Below are 12,613 nucleotides of genomic sequence, written 5' to 3'. Positions count from 1 at the left end.
TCTACCATACTAGTTGGGAGTCAATATTTAAATGTTTTTAACTCAAATTGAATTAAAAAATTTTAAAAAAACGTTCTAATTGTACATATTTTACTTCTTTAATGGTTGAATTGCACACTTTAAAGTTCAATAACCCAATTGTACAAAAACAATAAGTTCAGTGCTCTATTTGATACTTTTTCTTTAAAAAAATATTTTCCAAATTCCTAAACTAATCCTAATTCCTAAATCAACTATTAAAATTTTCAACTTAAATATTTTAAAGAATGTTTAACCACATCGCTTCCTTAAAAAAAAATCTTTAAAATTATACAAAGAATATACTCCTTGAACTGATCTTAAAGAATATTTTATATTTATTAATTATTTATTATAAATTACTTGAAATATTTCCACCGAAGAAACAGATAGTTTTAAATGAGTTCTTAATCAGTTGTCAGCCATGTCTTCTTTTTTCATTTTCTATATATTTTTGGCAACATAATCTCATCTCTGAACTTCTCCTATAATATAATTCCAGGACAGAAGCGAATATGTCGTCGTTTTCCTTTTCATCAGTTTCTGCAGATCCGTTTCTCTTCTCTTTTTATCTCTCAAATTCCAAGTAAACCCTAGAAAAAAACAATATTATTTCCTTTTGCTTAAGTAATACTACTTCATGCAAATGTCTGGGGAGTTTTTGTGTACAAATTTTGCTTGAGAGGATTTTGTGGGGGAGCTAATGGGTGCTTGTACTTCAAAACCCTCTCTAGAGCCCAGTGATTCTGGGCGTGATCGTGAGAGGGGTGAGGGTAATGGAGCTCCGGCCAAAGATTCCCCGGAGAGAGTGGAGATTCCGGGAAAGCAAGTAAAGGAGAAGGGGGGAGTTGAGGCCGGGAAAAAGTCTCCTTTATTCCCGTTCTATAGTCCGAGTCCGGCGCACTATTTGTTCTTCAAAAAATCTCCGGCGCCGCCCAGCTCCAATTCTACTCCGAGGAGGTTTTTCCGGCGGCCGTTCCCGCCGCCGTCGCCTGCCAAGCACATCCGGGCGGTTCTCGCTCGGCGGCAGGGCTCGGTGAAGCCGAATGAGGCGGCGATTCCGGAAGGGACGGAGGCGGAGGTGGGGGGAGCTGTGCTGGACAAAAGATTCGGTTTTTCTAAGCATTTCGGGAACAAGTATGAGCTTGGAGAGGAGGTTGGGCGAGGGCATTTTGGGTATACTTGTAGAGCTAAGTTCAAGAAGGGTGAGCTTAAAGGCCAAGATGTTGCAGTTAAGGTCATTCCCAAAGCAAAGGTTCGACCTTTTTAAGGTTTTATGTTTCAGTAGCTCATAATTTCTTTGAATTGTTGATTTTGAAAGTGGATAGCAGAGATCAGATCTGTCTGTTCCCTAATATTTATTGTTTGACTCCCTGACTTGTGATTAGTCTTCACTTTTTCTTCAATTAGAATATTCTTATTCCCTATTAATTTATCAAGAAATGAATTGAATTTTTACAAGACAGAATTGGATAAGTCTTCAATCATTCCATAGTCAAATATGAGTTGCCAAACAGTATGTTAGTACTCTGCTCATTCGCTGTATTGATCGAGTTGCTGTTAGATATATAAGCTAACTGATAAGGAATAGCGGCTAATGGAATGCCTTCAAGAACAGTGATTTCTCGTTGGTTTCATTAATTGTTGTTTGAGTTGATATTTTGCCTAACGGTCATATATAATTTTGGTTCCAGATGACAACGGCCATTGCCATTGAGGATGTGAGGAGGGAGGTGAAGATTTTGCGGGCTTTGAATGGACATAATAATTTAGTTCAGTTCTATGATGCATATGAAGACCACGATAATGTATACATTGTAATGGAGTAAGCTCAAATTACTTGATTTCCTCCTATGTTAATACACGTGGTTATTCTGTAGTGAATATTCCTGATAGTAATTTTTGAGCTTGATGTTATTACTCCATAGTAATGTTGTTTTACCTTCTTAGTTTTCTTATTTAATTCTTTTTTTTTTTTTTCATCTTTTAAAACATTCACCTGATTAATCTCATACAGGCTTTGTGAAGGAGGGGAGCTTTTGGATAGAATACTGTCAAGGTACTTATTTGTTGTCATTTATCGATTTATTTTACTTTTCTTCTCTTAACTGTTTTAATGCGAAAACAAACTGTTCTATGGAAGTAAGCATATAAAAGTTAACCAGTGTATTAAAAAGATTGTGTTATTATACAGAGGCGGAAAATACACTGAAGATGATGCCAAAGCGGTGATGATACAAATATTAAATGTTGTGGCGTTTTGCCATCTTCAAGGTGTGGTGCATCGGGACCTCAAACCTGAGGTTGGTAAATTTTTTAATTTCCAAATGCTCATCTCTATAATTTTATACGAGTTTCACCCTGTGTGCAATTGGTGTGGATAGTTCTGATGAATAGAGGGATAAAGAATTTGATATGAGCTCGAGTAACATAGAAGTTGTAAATTTCTATAACTGTAGCTTATTTCTGGAACAGAATTTCTTATATACATCTAAGGATGAAAACGCACAACTGAAAGCCATAGATTTTGGGCTGTCAGATTTTGTAAAGCCAGGTTTGTTTTCCTACTTTTTTTAAGGCTATCAAATCTGGACCCTTGGTTTTCTTCATAGCACCGTTAATGTTTTCTTATTTCCTATGCTTACCGTTGTTTCAGATGATAGGCTTAATGATATTGTTGGCAGTGCCTATTACGTAGCCCCTGAAGTTCTACATCGATCTTATAATACCGAGGCTGATGTCTGGAGTATTGGTGTGATAGCATATATTCTTCTTTGTGGCAGTCGCCCTTTTTGGGCTCGAACCGAGTCGGGAATCTTCCGAGCTGTCCTAAAAGCCGATCCAAGTTTTGAAGAAGAGCCTTGGCCTGCACTTTCTTCCGAGGCAAAAGACTTTGTGAAACGTCTGTTGAACAAAGATCCACGGAAAAGAATGACTGCATCTCAAGCCTTGTGTGAGTTGCTTCTATCATATTTAGAAGTAAAATCTTTCGTTCGTTTTTTTTTTTTTCAAAATAAGAACTGCTCATATATTTAATTCTCGTTCCAGGTCATCCTTGGATACAGAAAGGGAATGACGTGAAAGCTCCGTTGGATATACTAATATTCAAACTCATGAAAGTTTACATGAGATCGTCTGCTCTTAGGAGAGCTGCTTTACGTGTGCGTACCTCGCACTAATAAAAAAAATCTGTACTTTTTTCAGCATCTCAATTCGGTAGTTCATAATCTTGTGATGCTTTTCTGTATATTTACTTTTTTTTTTTTCCTGGGTTCTTGACAGGCTTTATCGAGGACATTAACTGTAGATGAACTTTTTTATTTGAGGGCGCAATTCTCTCTGCTGGAACCAAACAAAAATGGCACCATTTGTCTGGAAAATATCAAAGCGGTTAGTTTTTTTTTTCCTGAGTACCGCTAATGTTTTGGCGCACCCTCTCAACTTGTGTCGTTTGTTCAGGCCCTGATGAAAAATGCAACGGATGCCATGAAAGATTCACGCATCCACGAGTTTCTTGCATTGGTAAACCCTACTAACATCCCGCTACATATTTGATTATGTTGAGTGTGGTATTTGCTCCTAAGCCGTCTTCTCTATTGTCGTGGCAGTTTAATGCTCTGCAGTACAGGAGGATGGATTTCGACGAATTCTGTGCAGCTACATTAAGCGTCCATCAGCTTGAGGCTCTTGACCGATGGGAACAGCACGCCCGCTGTGCCTATGAAATCTTCGAGAAAGACGGGAACAGGGCCATCGTAATCGAAGAATTAGCTTCGGTAAAGATAATATCCCCTAAATTGCTTTCAAAATCTTTTTCTTTTAGTAAAAAGAAAAACGCGATTTATGGTAAAATCTAAAATTCGTGTTTCTGCAGGAACTCGGCCTTGGCCCATCCATTCCTGTACACGCGGTCCTCCACGACTGGATCAGACACACCGATGGAAAGCTCAGCTTCCTCGGGTTCATCAAACTGTTGCACGGTGTATCAAGTCGCACTATCGCAAAACCGCAATGACACCCGAGGTGCCTTTCTCAGTTCTCTGTGATGATTGGTTGGCAAATAAAAGAACTGATAAGACAACTAAGAACCCACCGCATCATTTAACCAGAAAGTATATACTGTGCAGACATGTTTGAGACCAAATCCAAGATTGTGAATATCCCTGATTCCCACCCCAATTATTGTCATAGAACATATCAGCAGTGGTGTTTCTTACTGTAAAGACGTAGGTAATGTGTGTATAATTTCAGAATTAAGAATGATCCCTTTGTGTAAACTTCTGGACCCTGATACAAGTCTCAAAAGTTGAATAATTTGGTCAAGAAATGGTAGAAGAGATTCATGAATCTAAGCCTGATGAGGTACCTGTTTTGTCGGCAAAAATTTTGTCAAGAAAAGCTGGCAATCGCTGTTGGGGATCATCAATCATTGAAAGGATGCATCCAAATAAACATTGAGACAGAGACTTGCAGCAGTAGCTGTATGGTTGGGTGGGAAAATACTGTGTACTCCCATTTTGTACACCTAACTTTTATTCCCTGTTTTCCAAACACAAAATCTTGATGCAGACACTTGTATTGGAATTCACATGAAAAAAATAGCTTATCAGTATCCGTCACGTCAGAGAGTGAAATTTATGAAGTAAGATTTGAGAATCTATGTAGTAGAACTCGATTGGGTGTGATGAACATGCTTTTGATCAATCATGGTTGATAGGAGTTGGTCCAACGAATCCAAGACACAAGAAGCTAGAAAGCCCCACCCAATGATGTCTACTCTCTTCAAATCTCGTGAGAAAAGATGAAATTGTTCACCCTAAGATTATGAAGTGAGTAAATTATAGTGACTTAATTGATCAACAGAAGCTAAATTTTTTATTTATTGTGCACAAGGAGTCCTTCATTGGAATGGATGTTCTCACACTGTCGCTCGTGAAATTCATCCTTATCTCTTGTAATAAATTTTATTTTTGTGATCAGTTGAGTTTGTTAATGCGGGCTAGTCTCTTCAAATAACTAAAGTGAATAATATATGTTTTAGGGGTTTGAAGAAACCAGATTCCATAGTACCTACCAACATATATTCGTATGCACGTAGTTAGAACACGATTCCTTATGTTAACCATGCAAAACATGTCCCCATGTGGCCTTGTATGGGCCCTTTCGCCATTAGTGTTTGTGCTGGACCTGCCTATAATTGGAAATCATTGCATCATATTCATCCACTCACTATATGGACATTCTTCATTTATAACCCAATCAAATTTCACCAAAGTACTAGAATAGAATCACACTCATCATTCATCATGTACTAGTACTACCTACCCAAACACACATTCACAGAGTGAGAAAATTTTTGAAAAAGGTCAAATAAGCCAAAAAAAAAAGTGTGCATTTGACATATTAAACACACAAAAAAATTTGCAATTAAAATAATTGTTGGTCACTTGGTATATAAAATAATTGTTTTCTATAATAATTCAATAATTATATACTCCGTAATATATTTTTAAAAAATAAGAAAAATATATACACCCTATTTTTCTTTAATTTGTTGCAATGAATTTTCAAAAACATGTCTTCATCCAGTCTAGGTCAATCGACTTTTCGCTCAAAACAGACGAAGGAAGGACGGTCATCCCCCTTCATCTAGACCATAAGAACGAAGGGACAGCTGCCCCTCTTTCGTCCACATCAGATGAAGGAGGGGGCAGCCATGGATGCCGCCTCCCCTTTCGTCCATAGCGGAAGAAGGAAGGGGTAGCCATGGTTGCCTTGACCTTCATCTGATGAGTAAGGACAACAATGCTACCTCCTCCAAAGTCAATAATTTTTTAATTTTTTATTTTAATAATAATTAAATTAAAATTTTATATATAAGTTGACATGTAATTATCAAATAACATCCATGTAAGCATTAATATTTTAAAATTAATTATATTAAATGTCATCTCATCAATTTGACTTGTTTTACGTTACGTGGAATAGGTAAAAAAAAATGCTATTGCATAAAATGTTTTGCGTGTTTAATGTCTTGATTGTATTTTATTTTGGTTCAATGATCTAATTGTACAAAGTATAAAAGCTCAATGGCTTATTTTACTTCGTTTTAAAAAAAAATTAAAAAAGTATTAATTCTTAGTTTAAAGTTTAATGTGTATATATCCATAAATTCCTAAATAATAAATCAATTTGATATCAAATATCAAATATTAAATTCTAAATTCATTTAATGATAATTTAAATATTTAATTGGGCATGTCAATCAATAAGATTGGACAAATGATTTGAATTTCTCAACAGATTAGAGAGAGAGTCCTTTTATCATAGGCTTCTAAAGACTCTCCTATTGTACTGATTATAGTTAAAGACTAAACCATAACCACTAATACTAAACTATATAATAAAACAAATATAGAATACATATTAATGATATAACTCACAAATAATAGTAATTTCATAGATTAAAATATACAGTAACAGTACCAAAAAAATAAAATCATTGGGAGCTATAAATCCGTCCCTAAACACACATAAAGGAATAGAATAGTGTGGAGAAAATTTAAGACATTTTACACATCATTTCTAGCTAGCAAGGTGTTGTATAAAGACTTAGAAAGATCATATCTAATATTCTACCATCGAAATATAACTTTGAGTGTTTTGCATGAAAATAAAGTTGATTGTAGGTTTAAGTTGGATTAAGAAAAATAGAGTAATAATGGGGTTTAGGTGGGATTGGAAGGACGAAGATCAATCTCTTGGGTCCAAGCGGATGGATGTTGAATATGCAAATGCCAATAGGTCCGAGCCAAGTGGTCCGGGTCCATTCCTCCATCTTCTTCATTCTCTACCTGCATTTCTCTCACCCCCCATCTTTGCTGCTGCAAAGATGATGATCCCAATAATGCCCCTCTGCAATTATATGCATACATTTTTAATTTGATTTTGTTATGTAATATCACTTTAAGTATCAATCAATTATATATATACTACTGGTCCCTGATATGATGGAGGACTGGAGGAGTAATCATTTGTGATGGCTGCCACACCATATATATATATTGTTTAATTATTAAGTCATTTTCATGACAGGAAATGGTATGATTCCAAAAGGAAGTTTAATGCCCTGCTCAACTCCATCCAATCATATCAGCCTCAACTGTACTCTGGGGACCATTTTTGAATTTTGGTTTGTTTACACTTAACTCAAAATCATAACTCTGCTTTTGTTAACCACACAAAACTAATTTATTTCATCCTTCCATATAGTATATGACTATATGAGTAAGGGCTAAAAATTAAAAGAAAAAAATATAGTGATATTTTCATAATTATTATGTTGCACGATGAAAAGTTTGATAGTACATTCATAAATAACTGACAATGTTTGTGCTATTAGTTATTTGCGGATGCACTAACAAGTGTTATTCATTCACTGTAATAATAATGAAAATGTCACTGCATTTTTTCTCCTTTTTTATTTTATTTTATTTTTCAATCGGACCTAGATCATTACACATGGACAAATGAGATTAATCTCAAGTAAAGTCTAGTTCTCATGAAAGCAAGATCCTCTTGTGAAGCTAAATAAGAGTATGCATGCATGCTAATGAACAATGAAAGACTATTTTCTTTTCTAAATTTATGAAAGGAATCTACTTAGTAATCAAATCAAATTCATTCAAATAATACCACAATAAGACTAAATATTATGATGAAGTGATAAATTTAAAAGGAAAATGTAAGATTAATAAATAATAATATCATAGTCTAAAACCGTACCGGAAGTACGTATTTTCTCTACTATTTGTTTTCTTACAAATTAATAAGTTACTATTAACTAGTTGATAAATACTTTCATAATTAAGAAAATGGCATGTCATGATATACCGTACCGGTGTAAAAATTCATATAATTACTAGAATTTAACAAATAATAATAATAATAATAATAATAATAATGTGCAAAATGCTCTATATAAGTTCCATTTTTGAGATTTTTAATTTAAAAACCTTATTTTTTAAAACAATAACTCTAACTAACTCAAACATGCACAATAGAAAGATGATGAAATCCTATATACATCTAAAAATTAAATAATAAATAAATTTAAGAGAAGTTATTAAGAGTTTTTTTTCCTCAATTGCTTAGGTAAATCCGGTCATTTCTTTAATGGTAGGTGATATTAATGCAGAGAAAATTTACTATGTCAATAGACACTAGTACGTGTTACTTATACCCGGACAAGCTAAGCTAAAAAAAAAATGTAAGAAAGGCTTTAACTTTGTAAATTGTAATCGATATCATATCTCCAAAGTATCATGTACAAACTCAAAATCTTTCTCATTTATTCTGAGTTATACTAGATATAAAAAGCACATCCTATTGTTGGGCGGAGATCAGTAAAAGCCACCTTGTGGCGGGAGATTGTTAGGCAGAAGGCCAAGTCTAGTAGACACTAGACAGTGTCTCAAAAATGCATGTGATAACGGTCTATAAAAAAATAAAATCAAATCTTCCCTATTAGCTATGGCTTTTAGCGTAAATGGTGAACACTTCATCCTAGTACCATTATAATTTCATATCTTAATTAAATTTTAAGTTTTGAGGAATTTAGACGCTAAACCACATACAATCACATTTTCCCTAAATTTGGGGTAAGGAACAGTACGTGAACATACCGAGGTGTGCCGACGAAGCCGTCGATGATGACATGAGCGACGTGTATTCCCAAAGGTTGAAACTCCCTCGCCAGGCACTGCGATAATCCTCTCAAAGCAAATTTCCCGCAACCTGCACACTCATCATATCCAATCACTCAATTAATTTCAGTGCAATTTTATGTGTATATGTGCAAATACAAATTATAATTTAGCTATAATATAATAGATTGTTAATTACATAATTCAGAAAAGCCAGCAACGCCGGAAACGGAGGCGGAGCAGCCGGAGAAGAGAATCGTCCCTCTACCCCTTTCCACCATGCCCGGCAATACCTGAAATTTCAATTAACCCATCCCAAGATTCATTCCCATGCACCAAACAACTTAATTGGTGAAAGAATTATTAGAAAACCAACCTGTTGAGCGCAATGGAAGGCTCCGACAGAGGAAACGGCCATGGATTTCTCAAACTGGTCAACCTTAATATCCACGAAGTTGGTGGGCTTCCTAGACACCTCCTTGTACGCGTTATACACCAAAACCTCGACGAATCCGAGGGACAGGACCCCCTCGAAGGCCTCTCGTATGCTCCGAGAATCCGAGCAATCTATACGAATAGCGAACACTTGCGCCTTCTCTTCTCTCGCAATCTCGTCTGCGAATCTCGACAATGTACCTGTAAATGCCCGGAAGTTAAAAATGGATAAAGTACTATTATATGACTTATATCAGATCTAGGTAGTTTAGGTCGATCGACCTAAATCCCGTGCGAGAATCGCGACGGTGTAGCCTTCGTGGACGAACTTGCGGGCGATGGAACGGCCGAGCTTCGGCCCTACACCAACCACGGCGGCGATGCCTCTCGACGAGCCGGAGCGCATCCTTAACCACTGCTTATTATATGTTTATGCAGCGCTATTATATATGTTAAGTTCCGATCAAAGAGAACAATAGCGTCAGTGCATACATATATACACACATTATTTACGTAGTCACTGTCGGGATTGATTGATTGCTTCCTAGAGGAGAGGCAGCATGTTTGGGTATAATATATATATATATAAATGGCCAATTTAAATTTTTAATTGAGATATAAAGTATACAAGAGTTAGTATTGACTCCACTGAGGCTCGAACGCACCACCTCCCGTATAAAAGGAAAGGTTTGATATCACTGGACCACAAGGTCCTTGACAAAGTACATCATAGTTAATTACATACCAAAAGTTATGAATATAAAAAAGAGATTATGTTCAAGTGTTGCTTGAAATCTGTCAAAAGAATTGGCTGCAAGAGGGGACATAATGAGTATTTAATATATGAACATAAATGTGCAATTTAACTATCTGTTGTTTCGATTTTTATTAATTAATATGGAACATATGTTTCAATTAAGCAAAGTGAAGGTAATAAACAATGGAGCAAAATGCTTTTCCATGTATGTTACAAGGTGTTTGGTCTAGAGGAGTGAAGGGAATTGTTTTTTTTTTTCTTTTTTTTTTTTAAATGAAGGGAATTGTAATTATGTAGAAAAAGTAAAATGTGAAAATAAAGTATGAATTCACATTACATTGATATCGTTAGGTAGTGAGGAATTCGGTGGAATTGCAATTTTCTCTAACCAAACAATGTAAGTTGGCACGCCACAAAATTACATTGGGAGTGTTTGGCACATAGCGGTTAGCGAATTGTATTGGTGGTGATAAAGCAAAATACGACAATACGATGCTGAAAACGGGAAATACGATCTTATATAACTAAAAGGATCCAAACCCGGTTCACAATACAAAAGGGCTCGACAGGTCGGCAGTGGGTTTTCCTACTGTCCGAGCACACTTCAAGGCTTAGTCAAAAATCAGCCGAAAGATCCCCCTCTCTCCTCATAAATGCAGTATTTATAAGAGGGAAAAGTGCCGACCCGGGGCTCCGGCATGGGGAGCACGTGGGGGGCATGCAACTACTCAACCCTCCGCCCTGGAGGGGAGAAGCACGTGGCGGTCGCGATGGGACTACCCTTTTGAAACCAAGGGCGGCTGCCGACTTGATAAGGTCGGCCCGACCAAAAGAACCGGCATGGTTAAGGCCCGAGTCCCCGACCGCAACCGTCCGAGCGTACAAGGTCGGAGTATTAACACTATCAGGTGGGTTTGACTAACTGATAATGGTTGTAGAAAGATGTTTAATAAATTGGTTGTTAATTTATATATGAGACTATGAGAGCATTCAAAATGATATTTAAGGGTATAATTTATTTTCTCAAAAAGCTAATTGAAAAAGTTATTTTGAACAACTTTTTAAATTTTAGCGTTTTGAAATAATAAATTGTTACAACAAACTTATTAACCAAGCACTCATATTGATTGTTTAACTAAGTCAAATAACTAATAATGATCAAACAAAATAAATTTAGCGAATAAATTAAGTAGGTTATCAAACAGGATCATTGTAAAAGAGTTGTAATTACAATGTATCAAATACATTAGCACCCTACTTGTCTATCGTTCCATCGACTTTTCGTTTGGTGCGGTAAACTCATTTGCACCCTATTACATTCATACCCGGTGTGAGTGGAGTGAGCCGCCAAGTACTATTATGCAAAAGTGCATTAAACTCCTAGTCCATGGCATCCTGCCATTCGGGGTGTCCAACTGCCTAAGAGTAGCATGTGGGATATGATGTTGCTACCAGGGCGTGAAATTGTTCGTCAGTACCTTGTGTCATGTGCCATAGCCACATGGTATGGCCCCGCTTCGGTGGCTGAGAGCGCGCCCCACGCCTCACGGTCGTAGTAAGGGCAGACGGGTCGTGTGTGGGTGCCGGCTCTAAGGCACATTGTCGAATCCGGGTTAGCTCTTCTTGTTGAAGGTTGAGTTCCCTTAAAACACTGGGACTCGGCTTTTGAAACTGCCACATATCTCAGAAACTGCTTACCCTCCTCTGTATTGTAATTCACGAGTCCTTATGAGTTTCTACACAAAACTCCACCTCCCTACGCGTTCCTTCGAGTCTTCGGGTGTAGGTGTTATCCCTATCTACGGCCATACATAAGATAGAATACCGTTCTAATATCAAATGAACAGTAAAGTCAATTCTCTCTCATTCAGTCACAACAATAATAATACAAAGTTACTCTCTAATTCAGTAACCTAACTTACCCTATTACCCTATACATTAGGCTAATAACTGAGTTAATACTAAAGATTAGGCAATAACATAATATTACTAACACAAACTTCCCATTAGTTGTTAAGGAGTAGCATTAATTTGTGGTTATGGTTTTTTTTTTTTTGGATTAACGAGGTAAACACCACTCCTCACTGTGTGAGTATGTGAGTAAAACCCTCGCCCTGTGACCCTAGCCGGCAAAGGACCACAATGTGAGTAAAGCCCTCGCCCTGTGACCCTAGCCAGCAAAGGACCACAAAGATGTAAATCAACCTAGGTTACCCATAACTGACCCGGCTCAAACCCACGACCTCTCGTCTGCAGGTGTAACTCTCTTACCCCTTGAGCTGCCCTTACGGGCGTGGTGGTTATGGTTTTTGGCACAATATATATGTTGTTTTTAGGAAAGCAAAAAGGCAGGGGACCGGCAGCATCATGTGCGCTGCCTGCTCGGCTGTACTGATGTGATGTGATACGCGCGCCATCATCATATTCCCTCACTGCCCTTTCGCTTACTTTGAATCTCAACTCTCAACTCTCAACCCTCAACCTTCTCTTTACTTTACCACTCCACCTTAGATGTGACTTGACGGCCTCTTTCCACTGCACCCCGTTTAGTTTATCAAAAATAATTAACAAGGATTGCAATTTAAAACTTCTTGAAAAACAAGTTTTTATAGATATTTATTCTATTATTTGATTGATTGAAAAATTTATTTTAAATATTGATTTTATTGTTTAGTTCTGTATGAAATTGTAAGTAATA

General features: G+C 36.7%; 2 protein-coding genes across 2 annotated transcripts; one reads left to right on the top strand and one right to left on the bottom strand.

Annotated features, from left to right (window-relative positions):
- Positions 1–447: 447 nt before the first annotated feature.
- Positions 448–4,704, top strand: LOC115999059 (CDPK-related kinase 5-like). The gene is made up of 11 exons (XM_031238801.1): positions 448–1,273; positions 1,713–1,843; positions 2,036–2,077; positions 2,213–2,321; positions 2,494–2,572; positions 2,675–2,971; positions 3,067–3,179; positions 3,301–3,408; positions 3,478–3,540; positions 3,627–3,794; positions 3,893–4,704. Exons 1-11 carry the CDS (start codon positions 722–724, stop codon positions 4,031–4,033), a joined length of 1,803 nt encoding a protein of 600 aa, XP_031094661.1. The 5' UTR covers positions 448–721; the 3' UTR covers positions 4,034–4,704.
- A 1,749-nt stretch (positions 4,705–6,453) lies between these two features.
- LOC115998545 (diacetyl reductase [(S)-acetoin forming]-like) lies at positions 6,454–9,628 on the bottom strand. The gene is made up of 5 exons (XM_031238137.1): positions 9,441–9,628; positions 9,100–9,359; positions 8,923–9,016; positions 8,703–8,814; positions 6,454–6,933 (listed from the first exon to the last, which is right to left on the bottom strand). The coding sequence occupies exons 1-5, from the start codon at positions 9,562–9,564 to the stop codon at positions 6,747–6,749; spliced, it is 777 nt and encodes a 258-aa protein (XP_031093997.1). The 5' UTR covers positions 9,565–9,628; the 3' UTR covers positions 6,454–6,746.
- Between the last annotated feature and the right edge of the window lie 2,985 nt (positions 9,629–12,613).

Source organism: Ipomoea triloba, chromosome 12 (genome assembly GCF_003576645.1).
Source record: "Ipomoea triloba cultivar NCNSP0323 chromosome 12, ASM357664v1".
NCBI lineage: Eukaryota > Viridiplantae > Streptophyta > Magnoliopsida > Solanales > Convolvulaceae > Ipomoea > Ipomoea triloba.
Note: the sequence above shows the minus strand (reverse complement) of the source record. Positions and strands in the feature narration are given on the sequence as shown.